The 16,343-nt window shown below is 50.8% G+C and overlaps 1 protein-coding gene across 3 annotated transcripts; it reads left to right on the top strand.

Moving 5' to 3' along the window:
* Positions 1-493: 493 nt before the first annotated feature.
* atp7a (ATPase copper transporting alpha) lies at positions 494-16,163 on the top strand. Of its 3 annotated transcripts, none has more exons than XM_084701969.1 (24): positions 494-788; positions 1,469-1,596; positions 2,989-3,538; positions 4,731-5,053; positions 5,159-5,612; positions 5,738-5,968; positions 6,439-6,602; positions 6,851-7,012; positions 7,163-7,239; positions 7,533-7,755; positions 8,092-8,325; positions 8,536-8,627; positions 9,572-9,699; positions 9,952-10,106; positions 10,201-10,335; positions 10,415-10,609; positions 10,712-10,894; positions 11,188-11,401; positions 11,547-11,693; positions 11,887-12,029; positions 12,187-12,390; positions 12,551-12,668; positions 13,272-13,374; positions 13,771-16,163. In XM_084701969.1, the coding sequence occupies exons 2-24, from the start codon at positions 1,477-1,479 to the stop codon at positions 14,042-14,044; spliced, it is 4,629 nt and encodes a 1,542-aa protein (XP_084558095.1). In that variant the 5' UTR covers positions 494-788; positions 1,469-1,476; the 3' UTR covers positions 14,045-16,163. The 3 variants fall into 3 exon arrangements, with proteins under 3 accessions (XP_084558095.1, XP_084558151.1, XP_084558215.1); XM_084702025.1 differs by having other exon boundaries at positions 12,187-12,398; positions 13,771-13,909; XM_084702089.1 differs by lacking the exons at positions 13,272-13,374; positions 13,771-16,163 and having other exon boundaries at positions 12,187-12,402; positions 12,551-12,632.
* The last annotated feature ends 180 nt before the right edge of the window (positions 16,164-16,343 follow it).

Here is a 16,343-nt window from a genome sequence, read left to right on the forward strand (position 1 = left end):
ATATATCTAGGGGTTAGAAAGGGTTAGGATATAGCTTGTGCGTGCTACTGCACTAGTTCCGTCAGGTATATTTAGACAACTTTGCACGCCCTATGAATTAATCCTCCCGTTTCGAGTGACACTCATCTTATATGGACATACCAAACCTACTGTAGGAATACCGCCCTTGCATTGTGTTAACTATAATTAGTGAAAACCGGTTCTGATGTTTTCCCACTGTAGAGGTTGATGTTCATCCTAATTTCATTTTTGTGACGCTCACACACACGTTAATATGATCACAAAATGCCCTCTTGAACCTGTATTGATATAAACTGGGATAATTTCAAGACTGATGTGGAAAGGGAAGAAGAATCCTGTTTATCTCACATAATATTGTATCACGGTCTAGGGGACACACGAGCGTTTGCTCTTGTTGCGCAAACTCGTTACGTGCCCATGGCGACGTCCCTGCACTCCTCCCCTGATGACCTGCGCAAAAATGTGACGCGTGCGTGACCACCAGGCAAGTACTCTCTCTCTCTGTTAGCTGCGACTGTGCACCCCTCTCAGTCACCGAGATTCACTGGAGAGGGACGAGGTTCTGTAATACCCAAATAAGAAGACAAACTATATATCTTGGATATCCTGTTTGTTAAAGGCCATGGAGATTTTTTTTGAGGTTCGCGAATGACACAAACTTGTCGCGGCTTGGACAACTTGCAACGTCAACAACAACACGTTCTCAGTTTCAACTCCATCCGTTTGATATCTAGCTAGCTACTAGTGTTGAAGGCTCATTTCAAAAGGTAACGTTCAGTTACTTTATAAACACTGTGTATTGAAACGCTCATAATGAGTCAATTGCCTAGCACTAGCTAGCTTGCCAATGTTGGTAGAGAAGATACTATTAGCGAACTAGCTAGTGCTGCTGTAGCTGCTGTAGTTACAATCTAGCCTTCCGTTACTTAGCTAGCGTTACTGAAGTGTTGCTAGCTAGCAATATGCCGTGCATAGCTACAAGTAAGCAAGTCAATGTTCGTTTAGGTTAGTGATAAAGCTTACTAACTTGAACCGGTGTCTTCATTTTTCGTGTGCTAGCTATGTAGAAACGATATCAGAATTGTGCATCATCTAGAGAAACAGATAAGTTACTAGTTAGCTAACCATTTGAACTACAGAAAGTGTCATGTGATGTAACAGATTTTTTTTTGTTAGCAATCAAATAGTTGGCTGATGTTAGTTATATAACACGATTCCGAGTAGAACAATATATAAATGCTTCTGCCCTGATTGGATTCAGTGCAGTGTATCTTGTCGAAGTAGTTGGTCAAGTGCATCAAACTCCTAAGGTTATCCGCAGCCTCTGTTTGGGAAACTTGGCTCAGACTAGTTAATATACGTCCCTTGTCGCTGGTATAGCCGGTTCACCTAGTCTTATTTGTTCAGGTGACAGATTTAAACGTTTTTACTATCTACGTATTTTCAGATTGAAGGATGACACTAAAAGCCAAGCTGTGCTCCATATCTCTGGGAGTGGAAGGAATGACGTGTGGCTCCTGTGTTCAGTCAATAGAACAACGCATAGGGGGTCTTCCTGGAATCATACACATCAAGGTTAGACACACACACACACACACAGCTAATCATTTCAGATATTTGTTTATACTACCAGTTATGATAACAGATATGATATGTCTTACGTTTTCATGTGACATTAAACAGAAGCAGTTGCTGCCATCGACTCTTGGTCGATTGTATCCAGCGAGTCCTGTCTCGTGACTTTCTATTTATATACTTTTTAGGAATTAGAAACCACCCCCATCAGCATTTCTAAAAGCAGATTTGAAAATGACCAAAGAATGGATGCATAAACCGTTGCTCTGCAATTATCTCACTCCCACTTTATGTGTCCGTCCTTAGTGATTAGTTATGTATTTATCGTATAGGACACGCAGTATGTCTGGTGTCACTAAAGCTGTGATTTGTCCCAGATTAGTCCCCTTCAGGGGTGGCCACCCAGCCTAACAGCAGATAAACAGTGATCTATGTAGACGTGGGGTACTCCCAGATTGCGGTAAATACGGCCTGCCCTTTCCCTCACTGTGTTCTGGCCTCAGGCAGAGGTCACATGACGAGATAATGCAATAGTGCGCTCCTGACAGAGCTATGGCCTTTGCTTGGCGTTGTCACTGCGGGTTAAAAAGCAGGCAGCACACACAGGGAAATGTCATTAGTGTCTCTAAGGGATGTGGACTTAATGGTTATGGTACTGAGCAGAAGCACATAAGTGGATAGATTGTTTCCCTCTGGTTTGTCTCATCTCTCTCTCTCTGTCGCTCTCTCTGTTGCTCTCTCTGTCTCTCTGTCGCTCTCTCTGTTGCTCTCTCTGTCTCTCTGTTGCTCACTCTGTGGCTCTCTCTGTCTCTCTCCCTCGTTCTGTCTCTCCCTCTTTCTGTCTCTCTGTTTCTCTCTGTTGCTTTTTCTCGCTCTCTGTCTCTCTCTCTCTGTCTCTCACTCTCTGCCTCTCTTTCTCTCTGTCACTCTCTCTGTCTCCTCTCTCTGTCTCTCTGTTGCCCTCTCTGTCTCTCTCTGTGTCTTTCTCCTGTCTTTTCTGTCTGCTCCTTCCTCCCACACCTCCCCCCGCTTTCTGCTGGTGTCCAGCCAGGCTCAGTGAGGCAGGCTCAGTGGTCAGCTGATGCCGTCGGTGAATCACAAGTTTCCTATTGCTCTGTCAGAGAGAGCAAGGAGTTCACTGTGTTCTTGCAACCTGCTGCATGTCTCTCATGGAGCCAGCAGGATTGTCCCCTCCTTTTATAGGTTGTGAATCGCAAATGACCATATCGTAAATGTCAAACTCCTTACTGGTCGATATGCCATCCCATATAAACAGCCTTGTCTAACCTACTGAGTTAAACAAGTTTGGACGCCTCTCCGTGTGTACCATGTTGATTTGATCTTGACAGGCATACCACAGTATCCTTCTCTGACTGAAGCCTTGTGCTCTAGGTGTCCCTGGAGATGAAGAACGCCAGCATCATCTTCGACCACAACCTCCAGAGCCCACAGTCCCTGGCCGAGGCCATCGACGACATGGGCTTTGAGTCCCCCCCCACAGAGTCCTCCAGCAGCATCTCCCTCGTTCTCACAGACACACAGCTCATCCCCTGCCCCGGCCTGACCCGCGAGGCCCAGCAGGAGGCCTGGGCGAGGCTCTCCCACGTCCAGGGGGTCCTGGAGGTCCGGCAGGACCAGGGGGGGCTGTCCGTCACCTTCGTTCCGTCCCTAACCAGTGCTCTGCTCCTTGGGGAGGTTGTGAGCAGCCTGGTCCCCCTGGAGATCCACACGTCCACATCCGGTAGTCCCACAGAGAGAGCTCCCACCCCGGCCCTTGCCCCTATCCCAGCCTCGACCCCAGCCCCAGCCTCAGCTCGCAGCCCAAACAACGAAGGGGGGGTGGAGCTGGTGAAAATGCGTATCGAGGGGATGGTCTGTCAGTCCTGCACCACCACCATCGAAGGAAAGATCGGGAAACTTAAAGGGGTTAAAAAGATCAAAGGTGAATTTACCACTTTTGTGTGTGTGTGTGTGTGTGTGTGAGGGGGTTTTGTATATGTGTGTGTGCGTTGTATGTAGTGTGTCCTCTGCTCATTGTGTATGTGTCTACATGTGCATGTTCGTGTAGTTTTACCTCCCCTGCTCTTGTGTGTATGTGCACGGCAGAGTGTACCGCCATGTCAGCATTTCCTCCGGTTTACGGCGAGGAGGTAACCAGGAGGAGATTATGACTCAGCACAACTGTGTTGTGAAATCCACGGTTTGCCCTGTCGGTCAGTTAACTGACTGGTGAGACAGGAGCATTCACTCTGACGGACTGGCCAGTCAACCCCCTCACTTGCTCCTGGCTGCTTGTTTACTTATTTTGTTTATTGGATATCCTATTTGTTCAGGCCATGAACATTTTTTTTTTGTAAATTCACGACTGGGAAAGTCAACAACACGTTCTCAGTTTCAGCTCCTTCAGCTGGTTATCTAGCTAGCTAACGTTGAAGGCTCTTTTAAAAAGATAACGTTCAGTTACTTCATAAACACTGTGTATTGAAACCCTCACAAAAAGACAGTTGGATAGCTCGAGCTAGCTCTCCAGTAGATTGAAAGCTAGCTAGCTGTCCTCAACCCACCATTAGTTCTTACTAAAGTGTTGCTAGCAACATGCCCCCCCACCTCCTCCTCCCCCCCCCCCTCCCCCTGTTTCTTCTTCTTCAGTTTCACATGTGCTTCTTGGGAGACACACTCGGTCTCTCGGAGGTCATCTCTTGTCTGGTGTTGAGGGCTGTATTGATATCCTGACCAGAGTCCTCTCAGGGCTGTGGGCCTTTTATTGTCTTCAACAGGCAACTTACTCTCCTGGACAGGTTCCACTTTTGTTAAGGGAACCAGACGAAACTAATATACTATGTCTCGCTTTCCCTCTTAGTTACCCCAGGATCAGATTAGCGGTTCACTCCAAACAAAAACGGTATAATATTTCCTCATGTGAGACTATAGTGAACCCTGTGTGACTCACATTTAGTCATTTAGCAGACGCTCTTATCATTCTCCCCGAGGCAAGTAGGGTGAAGTGCCTTGCCCAAGGACACAACATCATTTTGTATGGCCAGGAATCGAACCGGCAACCTTCTGATTAATAGCCCGATTCCCTAACCGCTCAGCTATCTGACCCCCATGACTCTTGTTTCTGCTTTCCTCAGTGTCCCTGGAGTCTCAGGAAGCAGCCGTCCTCTACCTGCCCTACCTCGTCACCGTGGACGACATCGTCAGCCAGATCGCCGTGGTGGGCTTCAAGGCCGTCGTCAAGTCCAAGCCCCGCCCCCTGCAGCTGTCGGCCAGCGAGATGGAGCGGTTGCTCGGCGCCTCCGGCAAACCGGCGCCCCTGTCGCCGTCGTCGGAGGAGACAGAGATCTTCATCGACTCGGCGCTGAGCAGCTTCACGGTGACGGGGATGCACTGCCGCTCCTGCGTGGTCAACATCCAGGACAACCTGGCCAAGCTGCACGGGGTCTCCTCTGTCCAGGTGAGGGGGGCGCTCGAGGGAGACATACCAAGCCATGGAGCCACTGCTTTCACCACCCAACAGGCGCCACACAAGTTAACAATAATGACAAAATATTCCCCTCAGGTGTCTCTGGAGAAGGAGTGTGCCTCGATCTGCCATGACCCCCTCCTGGTGACCGTGACCCAGCTCCAAGAGGCCATCGAGGCCCTGCAGCCCGGCACCTTCAAGGCTCATCCCAGAGACGCCCCCGGGGCCTTCAGCCCCACACCTGCATCCTCCACCCCGGTCATCTTACCTCCTCCTGGGCCAGCGCCGGCTCCCCAGCCCCATCTCACCTCCCCCCAGCCCTGCTTCATCCAGCCCCTGCTGGTGGTCACCCAGATCCACATAGAAGGGATGACCTGCAACTCGTGTGTCCAGTCCATCGAGGGTATGATCTCCCAAAGAAAGGGGGTGCGGTCGGCCAAGGTGTCCCTGGCCAATCACAGCGGGACGTTTGAATACGACCCACTCGTGACAACTCTGGAGGAGCTGAGAGAAGCCATAGAGGACATGGGCTTCGACGCCTTCCTTCCTGGTGAGAACATAGCTAGGTCCACTAGCGTAACCGCACCACAAAGTCCACAGCAAAGCCGTCTCCCTCTGTGTCTACTCGACGACAAAGATAGACGCAGTGACCATCTCCCCCTTGTGTCCCCCCAGAGTCCAACTCCCTGGTGGCCCTGCCGGAGCGCAGCGCCCCCTCCTCCCCCTCCTCCCCCTCCTCCGCCCCGGGGAAGGAGGCGGCGGCGCTGGACAGCGACCCGGAGAGGAGCGCCTCTCGCGGGGGAAAGGAGCGCCCCCCCGGCCTCTCCAAGTGCTTCATCCAGATCGGGGGGATGACCTGCGCCTCGTGCGTGGCCAACATCGAGAGGAACCTGAAGAACGAGAACGGTGAGACGTGGGGCAGTTTGGGCGGGAGAGCGCTCGGAGGGAGAGGTCTTTAACCCGTTGAGGAGTAGCGTCGCACATAATTTGATCGTTCGAAAGCGGGCCCCGCAGAGTAGCGTCGCACGTGTGATTTCTAACATTCCAACTGACTATTTTCCGATAGACAAAAACTATATGACAAACGCTATAGTTTGGCTTTAAAATTTACGATAAGGGAGCTAATAAGTAACCCTAGCAGGTAGTAGCATTGCTAGGAGTATTATGCTAGGTTGCTAGGTAACGGAAGCTAACTAAAGCTAGATGGCAAATATTTAGAACTAAATCTCTAAGATCTAAGGGTTAACAGCACTAGATGGAGAGGTGGGGGTTCTATATCAGACAGGTTAAGGTTCAACTAGTTCAGCTGGTGGTCAACTGCTCTTGTCTCCCCTGCCCCTCAGTGGTCAACAGCTCTTGTCTCCCCTGTCCCTCAGGTATCTACTCAGTGCTGGTGGCTCTCATGGCCAGCAAGGCAGAAGTGAGATACGACCCTGACATCATGGACCCTCTGAAGGTCGCAGAGTGCATCAGAGAGCTGGGCTTCACTGCCACCGTCATGGAAGACTACGAAGGTTCCGACGGAAGCCTGGAACTGGTGGTGAGGGTTCTGCTCCGGAACAGGGTGGTTCTCCACACAAGCTTCTAGCCTTACCTATTATAAAAGGCTACAGCTTCTGCTTTCACTGACCAGCTGTGTTTACAACTCACAACTTTATACGCACTTCATTTTTACAGGGCATTTGTTTATGATCTGTGTTCCTGTTTTTAGTCATACTCTAACAATGATCTATTTTATCTCTATACATCCCTCCACCTGTCTCTCTCTCTCTCTCTTCCGTCGCTCAGGTTAGAGGGATGACTTGTGCCTCCTGCGTTCACAAGATAGAGTCCAACCTGGTGAAGCAGGAAGGAATCCTTTATGCCTCCGTTGCCCTGGCAACCAACAAGGCCCACATCAAGTACGACCCTGAGGTGACGGGCCCTCGTGATGTCATCAGGCTGATAGAGGTACTCCTCTCCCTCCCTCTTCATTCAACAGCACTTGTTTGTTCCTACATTTATTTGATCATATCCAAAAATGCATTCATCCATTCACCGAAACGCTGCATTCATTCACTCACTCGTTCGCTCTCTGCCCTGTTCTTCTGGGACTGACAGAACTTGGGCTTTGAGGCTTCTCTGGTGAAGAAGGATCGCTCTGCCAGCCACCTGGACCACAGGCGCGAGATACGACAGTAAGGCCGTGTCTCTGTGTGTGTGTCAGAGAGAGAGAGAGAGAGAGAGAGAGAGAGAGAGAGAGAGAGAGAGAGAGAGAGAGAGAGAGAGAGAGAGAGAGAGAGAGAGAGAGAGAGAGAGAGAGAGAGAGAGAGAGAGAGAGAGAGAGAGAGAGAGAGAGAGAGAGAGAGAGAGAGAGAGAGAGAGAGAGAGAGAGAGAGAGAGAGAGAGAGAGAGAGAGAGAGAGAGAGAGAGAGAGAGAGACAGTGAGACAGTGAGACTCCTGTCCTCATCCCCCCCCCCCTCTCCTCAGATGGAGGAGGTCGTTCCTGATCAGCTTCGTCTTCTGCGTGCCGGTGATGGCCATGATGACCTACATGATCATCGTGGACCACCAGGTCAGCTCCTCCCACCAGCACAACGCCTCGTCGGAGGACGTGGAGCACTACCACTCCGGCATGTTCCTGGAGAGACAGCTGCTGCCTGGCCTGTCCATCATGAACCTGCTGTCCTTCCTCTTCTGCGTACCTGTGCAGGTAAACACACAAGCCACCCTGCTCACGGCTGCCTGCACCTTCACAGGGAAATGGCATGTTTTAGATTTGTAGATTCGTCGTCTTTGTCATTCCGCGAAAAGTGTGACGGACCTGGATAAACCGGGTCACTTTCAGTTCCATTCAGTTCAGTATTGCCTTACTGGCATGAATGAGTGAACGTTGCGGCCAAATTTATATGAGATTGAACAAATATGACTTATGTAAACACCAACATTTGTAAAAAAAACAAATATATATATATTATAATAACATCAGTACTGTTGACCCTGACTGCTCTGACTGCATCCTCTGGCCCGCCTGTTTTTCCGCCCCCAGTTCATCGGAGGGCGTTACTTCTACATCCAAGCCTACAAGGCTCTGAAACACCACACAGCCAACATGGATGTCCTGATTGTGCTGGCCACCTCCATAGCCTTCACCTACTCCCTGGTCATCCTCATGGTGGCCATGGTGGAGGCCGCCAAGGTCAACCCCATCACCTTCTTCGACACCCCGCCCATGCTGTTTGTGTTCATCTCCCTGGGCCGCTGGCTGGAGCAGATCGCCAAGGTGCGCTGCGGACCTCTGCTGTACGGGTGCTGCTCTGTAGACGGTCGTCTGCTCTGGCTCTGTGACCTCATCTGGTGCTTTGTGTGTCTCTCTCTCTGCTCTCTCTCTGCTCTCTCTCTGATCTCTCTCTGATCTCTGTCTGATCTCTCTCTGATCTATCTATGATCTATCTCTGCTTTCTGCTCTCTCTCTGCTCTCTCTGCTCTCCAGAGTAAGACGTCTGAGGCCCTGTCCAAGCTGATGTCCCTGCAGGCCACCGAGGCCACTGTGGTCTCTCTCAACAGTGACATGTCCGTCCTCAGGTACTCTCCTCCACCTCCTCAACTCCCTGACCTCTCTCTCCTCTCCTCGTCTCCTCCTCTTCTCTCCTCCTCAACTTCCTGACCTCTCTCTCCTCTCCTCCTCTACTCCCTCTCCTCCTCCTCAACTCCCTGACCTCTCTCTCCACTCCTCCTCTCCTCCTCTTCTCTCCTCCTCAACTCCCTCTCTCATACCTCTCCTCCTCTCCTCAACTCCCTCTCTCTCCTCTCCTCTTCTCTCTTCCTCTACTCCCTCTCTCTTCTCTACTCCCTCTCTCTCCTCTCATCCTCTTCTCTCCTCCCTCTCTCCTCCCTCTCTCCTCTTGTCCTCTCTCTTCTCTCCTCCTCTACTCCCTCTCTCTTCTCTGCTCCCTCTGTCCTCAGCTCTCTAATTTCTCTCCTTCACCTTCCCTCCTCTCTCCTGTTCAGTAAGTGCTCTGCTCTCTGTGCTGTAATTAGTGGCAGTACCCAGCCACTCCTAGCCCCTGTGTAATCAGCAGACCAGCAGTCAGCCTGACCTTGGCCTGTCTCTAGATAAGACTGGAGGTACTCGCTAGTAGATTAGATACTGCAGACCAGATTTTTGAACAGCAGTTACACAACATGTAATTGATGTCAAGATAAGAAGCCCAGTGTTTATGATATGTAATTTAGTCACAAGTTATCATACGATAGTGTTGAATACGGATGATTTAGATACATTCGATTTACAAAAAATATTATAGACTGTTTGATGGACCTTGATTTTGCACGTTGTCGTCACTGATGAAATGATGTTCCTGTTTGTTCCCCTAACACACACACCCACTCTCTCTCTCTCTCTCTCTCTCTCTCTCTCTCACTCACTCACTCACTCACTCACTCACTCTCTCACTCTCTCACTCACTCACTCACTCACTCACTCACTCTCTCACACACACACACACACACACACACGCCCGCCCCAGTGAGGAGCAGGTGGATGTGGAGCTGGTCCAGAGGGGGGATGTGGTCAGGGTGGTGCCCGGGGGGAAGTTCCCAGTGGACGGCAGGGTCATCGAGGGACACTCCATGGCAGACGAGTCCCTCATCACCGGTGGGTCATCAGCAGAGCTCCAGCCCAGCACGGCTGCAAACGCATGTTGTTCTTTTAGCCTTGTGAGGAAATACCCTGGCCTGGCATAAAGTTATTTTGTGCACGTAGAAAATAAAAACCCAAACCAAACGGGAACATTTGAAGTCCAAACACACATCGTCAAGCCCAGAGATTTGAGGCAGATGTTCAGTCGATCCAGCTCGCTTGTTTATGTCATGTGATGTGACAGCTGTGACCCCCCCCCCCCTCCAGGTGAAGCCATGCCAGTCACCAAGAAGATTGGCAGCTCGGTGATTGCCGGCTCCATCAACCAGAACGGCTCCCTGCTCATCAGCGCCACCCACGTGGGCATGGACACCACCCTGTCCCAGATAGTCAAGCTGGTGGAGGAGGCCCAGACCTCCAAGGTGAGAAGACAGACACAGGGGAAGATGATGGGGAGGAGGTTGACCTCCGTCCGACCTCGGTCCGACCTCTGTGTGACCTCTCTCTCCTGGCCAGGCTCCCATCCAGCAGTTTGCAGACCGGATCAGCGGGTACTTTGTCCCCTTCATCGTGGGCGTGTCTCTCCTCACGCTGTGCGCCTGGATCCTGATTGGCTTTGTGGACTTCCCCCTGGTGGAGAAGTACTTTCCTGTGAGTCTTCCTCTGTCTCTGTGCTTCTCGGTCTCTGTCTCTCTCTGTCTCCCTAACACGCCCCTCTCTCTCCGTGCAGGGCTATGATAAGAGCATCTCCAAGGCAGAGGCTGTGATCCGTTTTGCCTTCCAGGCCTCCATCACGGTGCTGTGCATCGCCTGCCCCTGCTCCCTGGGCCTGGCCACGCCCACGGCCGTCATGGTGGGCACAGGGGTGGGGGCACAGAACGGCATCCTCATCAAGGGGGGGGAGCCCCTGGAGATGGCCCACAAGGTGAGAGGTCATGAACCCGGCCTGAGCAGGGGGGGGGGAGGAGTTAACTTCAGCTCTGCTGTGTTTCCAGTAGTGACACCCCCCACCCCTGTTGTGTTTTAGATCCAGCTGGTGGTGTTTGACAAGACGGGCACCATCACCTACGGAGCACCCAAGGTGGTGCAGGTCAAGCTGCTGGTGGAGGGGAACAGGATGCCCCGCACCCGCCTGCTGGCCATCGTGGGAACTGCAGAGAACAACAGTGAGCACCCGCTTGGAGCGGCCATCACCAAGTACTGCAAGCAGGTGAGACTGCTGCTGAGAGGCCTGTCTGGAGCTCTGGCTCTCTGCTCATGCTGGTCCACAAGTCTTCATTTACATGTAGTCATTTAGTAGATGCTCTTATCCAGAGCGACTTACAGTAAGTACAGGGACATTCTCCCTGAGGCGAGTAGCGTGAAGTGCCTTGCCCAAGGACACAACGTCATTTGGCTCGGCCTGGAATCGAACTGGCGACCTTCAGATTACGAGCCCGATTCCCTAACCGCTTAGCCACCTGACTCCCACCTGACTCCCTTCATCTGTGTGTGTGTGTGCAGGAGCTGGAGACAGACTCCCTGGGTGCGTGTTCAGACTTCCAGGCCGTGCCGGGCTGTGGTGTTCGCTGCCAGGTGAGCAACACAGAGACCCTGCTCCGGCAGGGGGACAGCGACAGCGAGGACTACAACCAGCGCAACAGTGTCCTGGTCCAGATCAGCGACCCCAGGGCCTCCGGAGGCTCCCACCCCCTCATCATGGACCCACAGCCACTCAGTACGTGCACTCTGGGAGGTGTAGTCCACAACGATGGAGATTTGGTTTTGTAGTCCAGGGCATGGAAGTTGTGTGGCCAGGAGAAGGAAAAGTCATTGATTGTGTGTGTGTATTCACACGTGTGTGTGTGTTGTGGTGCGTGCAGCTCTAGTGCAGACAGCAGCCTACGTGGTCCTGATAGGGAACAGAGAGTGGATGAAGAGGAACTGCCTGCAGGTGACGGAGGACGTGGACGAGGCCATGACGGAGCACGAGCGGCGGGGCCGTACGGCCGTGCTGGTGGCCGTGGATGGTGAGGAGCCGGACCCTCGCTCTAGGGAGGGGGACTGGGACTGGGGGAGGGGGGACTGGGGGAGGGGGGACTGGGGGAGGGGGGACTGGGGGAGGGGGCACTGGGGGAGGGGGGACTGGGGGAGGGGGACTGGGGGAGGGGGACTTGGGGAGGGGGACTGGAAGGGCTGGCTAACCGTGGTGTCGTCCCCCAGGGCTGCTGTGTGCCATGATTGCCATCGCTGACACGGTGAAGCCGGAGGCGGAGCTGGCCGTCCACACGCTGACCGCCATGGGCCTGGAGGTGATTCTGATGACCGGGGACAACAGCAGGACGGCCCGGGCCATTGCTGCCCAGGTACGGACCAGACACCTGACCAGATCTGACCTGACCAGGACTAGACAAATCAGACCAGGATGAGACTGGACAGACCAAACCAAGACTAGCTAAGGTCCTTGTGTCCCTTAAGTCCTCTCTCTCTCGCTCTGGCTCTCTGGCTCTCTCTATCCTCCAGGTGGGCATTAAGAAGGTGTTTGCGGAGGTGCTTCCCTCCCACAAAGTGGCCAAGGTGGAGCAGCTGCAGCAGGCGGGGAAGAGGGTGGCCATGGTGGGCGACGGGGTCAACGACTCGCCCGCCCTCGCCATGGCAGACGTCGGCATCGCCATAGGAACCGGCACGGATGTGGCCATCGAGGCGGCAGATGTGGTGCTCATCAGGGTGAGTGAGTGAGTGAGTGAGTGAGGGAGGGTGGGTTTTATTGTTGTGATTTGTTGTAAACATGGTCAAGCACTGAGTGTCAAGTATTGCTTTCATGACACACACTGTTCTTCCTCTCTCGCTCTCTGTCTCCCCCCTCTGTACCCCCTCCCCCCTTCAGAACGATCTTCTGGATGTGGTGGCCAGCATCGACCTGTCCAAAAAGACAGTCAGGAGAATCAGGATCAACTTTGTGTTTGCGCTCATTTACAACCTGGTGGGGATCCCCATCGCAGCAGGTAGGGGGCGGCAGACACACTGCTTCTCATGTCCTCTCACTGGCTGTCTGAGCCGGGTGGCTGGGGGCCCTCTACTGGGAAGAAAGACACGGTGCAGGAGGAGGAGGAGGATAAGGCTGTCTCCGAGTATTGATCAGCGGTAGACATTTTACAGTTGTGCATTTAGCAGACGCTTTTATCCAAAGCGACTTCCAAGAGAGAACTTTACAAAAGTGCATAGGTCACTGATCATAACAAGGAGATAGCCCCAAACATTGCGAGCAGCCAAAACATGAAGCACATATTGTGAAAACCAAATAAGTGCCAAAGGGAAGAACCATAAGCGAGGTAGAGCATTTGACTGGGGATCAAAACCACCCCCCCCCAAAAAAAAACAAAAACAAACATTGCTTTGTAAAAAAGCTTCTGATAACTAACCATAACAGGAGAAGAGAGAGAGGGCCGTGTTAGGTAGACATAGAGAGAGAAAGGGGTGTGTTAGGTAGACATAGAGAGGGGCGTGTTAGGTAGAGAGAGAGACTTGTATGGAGTACGAGATGATGATGGTGCTGATGATGACGACGAGGATGGTAGTGACTGTGGTTGTGTGTGGTGGGCCTGCAGGTGTGTTCATGCCCGTGGGGCTGGTGCTGCAGCCGTGGATGGGTTCTGCTGCCATGGCGCTGTCGTCCGTCTCCGTGGTGATGTCTTCCCTCCTCCTCAAATGGTGAGTCACCCAGCTGGAGGCTGTGTTACCGCCAGCTCAGCATGATCACAATAATATACATAGATATCTCTCTCAACAAAAAACAAAAATATGTATATATATACATACATATCTTGGCGGTGTAACTCCAAGCTCAGAATGATGAGAATATACATAAATATATGTCTGTATCTACGTCCATCCACACACACACAGTATATATTTACATTTAGTCATTTAGCAGACGCTCTTATCCAGAGCGACTTACAGTAAGTACAGGGACTTTCCCCCCAAGACAAGTAGGATGAAGTGCCTTGCCCAAGGACACAATGTAATTTTCCACGGCCGGGAATCGAACTGGCAACCTTCAGATTACTAGCCCGATTCCCTGTATATGCATGTGTGTTTCATCTCCAGTTACTCCAAGCCCACCGCAGAGCGTCTCGAGGCCAGACTGGGCGGGGCCAGGAGCCAGGGCAGCCTATCAGACGTGAGCGTCCACATCGGCATGGGCGATCTGCGTCGCTCCTCTCCCAAGTTGAGCCTATTGGATCGCATCGTCAACTACAGTCGCGCCTCCATCAACTCCCTCCGCTCCGACAAGCACTCGCTCAACAGCATGGCCCTCAGCGAGCCTGACAAACACTCGCTGCTGGTCGGGGAGACGTTGTGCGAGGAGGAGTTTGTGTAAAGCCCAAGCACAGCCTACATGCTAGGCTAGGGTAGGCTACGTTAAGCTAGGCTAGGCTACACTCAACTGGGCTATTCAATTCTTAGCCAAGTGAAGTAAAGTAAAGATTGGCAATTCCACACAGACCTATAGCTTAGCTATGCTAACTGTACAAGGGATTGGCTAGCCTAGCTTTATATGGGTTACTGACTCATCTATCTATTCAATAGCCTTCAGGGTGGCATCTTTTGGACATTCTGCCTGGGTTCCTCTCATTGCTGCCCCTCTGAGCAACCAGAGAGAACTGAAAGGGAAGGAAGCTGGAGGTAACAGCTTCCTGGTGTCTAGAGAGTCTCATGTCCATGGCCAGTCATCAACTCAGGGCAGGGCAGGAGAGCAGGGCAGGGCAGAAGACAGACTGATCGGGGCGGGGGTGGGGTCGGTCGGTCGGTCATGTAGAAGCGAGCGCAGACAATCTTGGACCCAAAGACAACTGATTGGTGGACTGTATCATGGTGAAGAGTTCAGTCCACTTTAAGTTGTGTTTTGTAAGACTGGTGTATTTGTATGTAATTGTGCAGATGTCTGTTGATACTATATTACAAAGACTATTTATATTTTCTTTATTTATCACTGTTGATTTCACATGACTCGTATGTGGGTTCCGTTTAAATGAAGGAACGTTTAGGAACACTATTGTTATAACCGCTCATAAAAGTATGCCATTTTTTTTTCATTGTAATATGAGATATATCTGTTGATGTAATCACAGTGTTTGGAAAACAAAATCTTGCCTAAATCAAGCTACAACAAATGCATATATTCATGTATGGGTGCTTGATCTTGAACGCAGTTGAAAAGTTTTTTTTTTTTTTTTTTTTTTACAAACAATAACAAATAAGGCATTGTGCACCAGTAAATGTTACTTAAGTGCCAATATTAACGCAAAGTCAGCAATGTCCAACACATTCCAAAGATAAGCACTTTGCTTGGTAGAAGGGAGAGATAGAGCGGGTGAGAGGGACTGAACAGAACATGCGGAGACGGAGTACAGTAGTCGGGGATGAAAGGTCACTGACTCACTGATCTTCCTGGAACAGGGACAGGGGGTTGGGGAGGGTTTAGGTTTCAATACTTTGAGAATGTATCCTTCAGGGCTTCATCTGAGACCTTGCGTTCAGTGAATAGAGGGCCTGGACAGGGCTTGTCTTGTTGTTTATAAAAGATACCAGGCAGGAAGGAAGGCAGGGGAAGGGTATTTGGACAGCACCCGTGTTCCAAGGGCCTAACAGCGGTATCTGCCGGTTCCTCAGAGCTGTGGAAACTCACTTTCCGACTGACCCAAGATCTGTTCCTATTTGTCATTTATGTATTTTTATTTTTTTTCATTACGAACAAATCATTTTCATTGGTCCTGGACCAGTTGGTAATAGTGTTATGTAACCATAGACACAAACAGTCATTGGTGAACCAATGAATATGAACCATGTGAACACTGTGAACTTGACATGTTACTTGGTGGAAAATAGAAATATGTTTTTATCCCAGCTGTGAAAATGTTCCCACGATGCTTATTAATCTCTCTACACTCTGGGTTCTTTGTCTTTGATATGTTCTGTATGTTGGTGCACTTTGTAGAACCCTGGTTCCAGGGAGACACCAGGAACTGGAGTTTAGAATGTTGAATCACACAGGAATCAGTTCTAAGGGTTCCACAGATTGTTCAGAAGTTCTAGAATGCTGACCCAATCTGTGACACACACTGTGTCTTCATCTTTGTGAAGATGAGAAAAACGTCTTTAGAAATACATTGAGACATACTTGTATTGTTTGTCTCTCATCTTCAACCATGCATAAAAAAACATATAAAGGTTATATGGACTCAACTGATCAGGGAGATTCCTGTCAGGTGTTTGAAGTCATTTTTATTGCAGATTGTATATCAGCCCTGATCTTGTCATGACTGTCCTCGTAGCCTTAAATTGTCTGTGTTCAGTCTTGTCATTTGCTCTTTGTACTGTCTCTGTTTTTCTGCTGCCTAAGTTAAGAGCAACTCGTACAAGTTCTCCCACAGAGTATCACAATCTCTTAAGTGCTTTGTAAAGTTTTTTCTTTTGGATTAAAAATATTTCCTATTGTGCCTCTGCCTTTGTTGGTTTCAAGGGGATGTTATAAAACTGTTTCTCTTGAGAACATGGTGAGGCTCTGACCAGCAGGGGGCTCCAGTGGTCTGTTGTCTCTGTATTACAGAGCGTGTCGACTACAGCGATGCCAGTGACGCGAGGCATTCCATTCATTTTCAATGGAGCCAGGCGAATCG

The sequence above is a fragment of the Hypomesus nipponensis genome, chromosome 1 (assembly GCF_054491055.1).
Source record: "Hypomesus nipponensis isolate SF chromosome 1, ASM5449105v1, whole genome shotgun sequence".
In the NCBI taxonomy this organism is placed as follows: Eukaryota; Metazoa; Chordata; class Actinopteri; order Osmeriformes; family Osmeridae; genus Hypomesus; species Hypomesus nipponensis.

Bases quoted from the DNA above. Each gene is read 5' to 3' on its own strand.
- atp7a (XM_084701969.1), top strand. From the start codon at position 1,477: ATGACACTAAAAGCCAAGCTGTGCTCCATATCTCTGGGAGTGGAAGGA. The intron at 3,539-4,730 runs GTGAATTTACCA...TGCTTTCCTCAG, and splicing joins AGGGGTTAAAAAGATCAAAG to TGTCCCTGGAGTCTCAGGAA. The intron at 6,603-6,850 runs GTGAGGGTTCTG...TCCGTCGCTCAG, and splicing joins ACGGAAGCCTGGAACTGGTG to GTTAGAGGGATGACTTGTGC.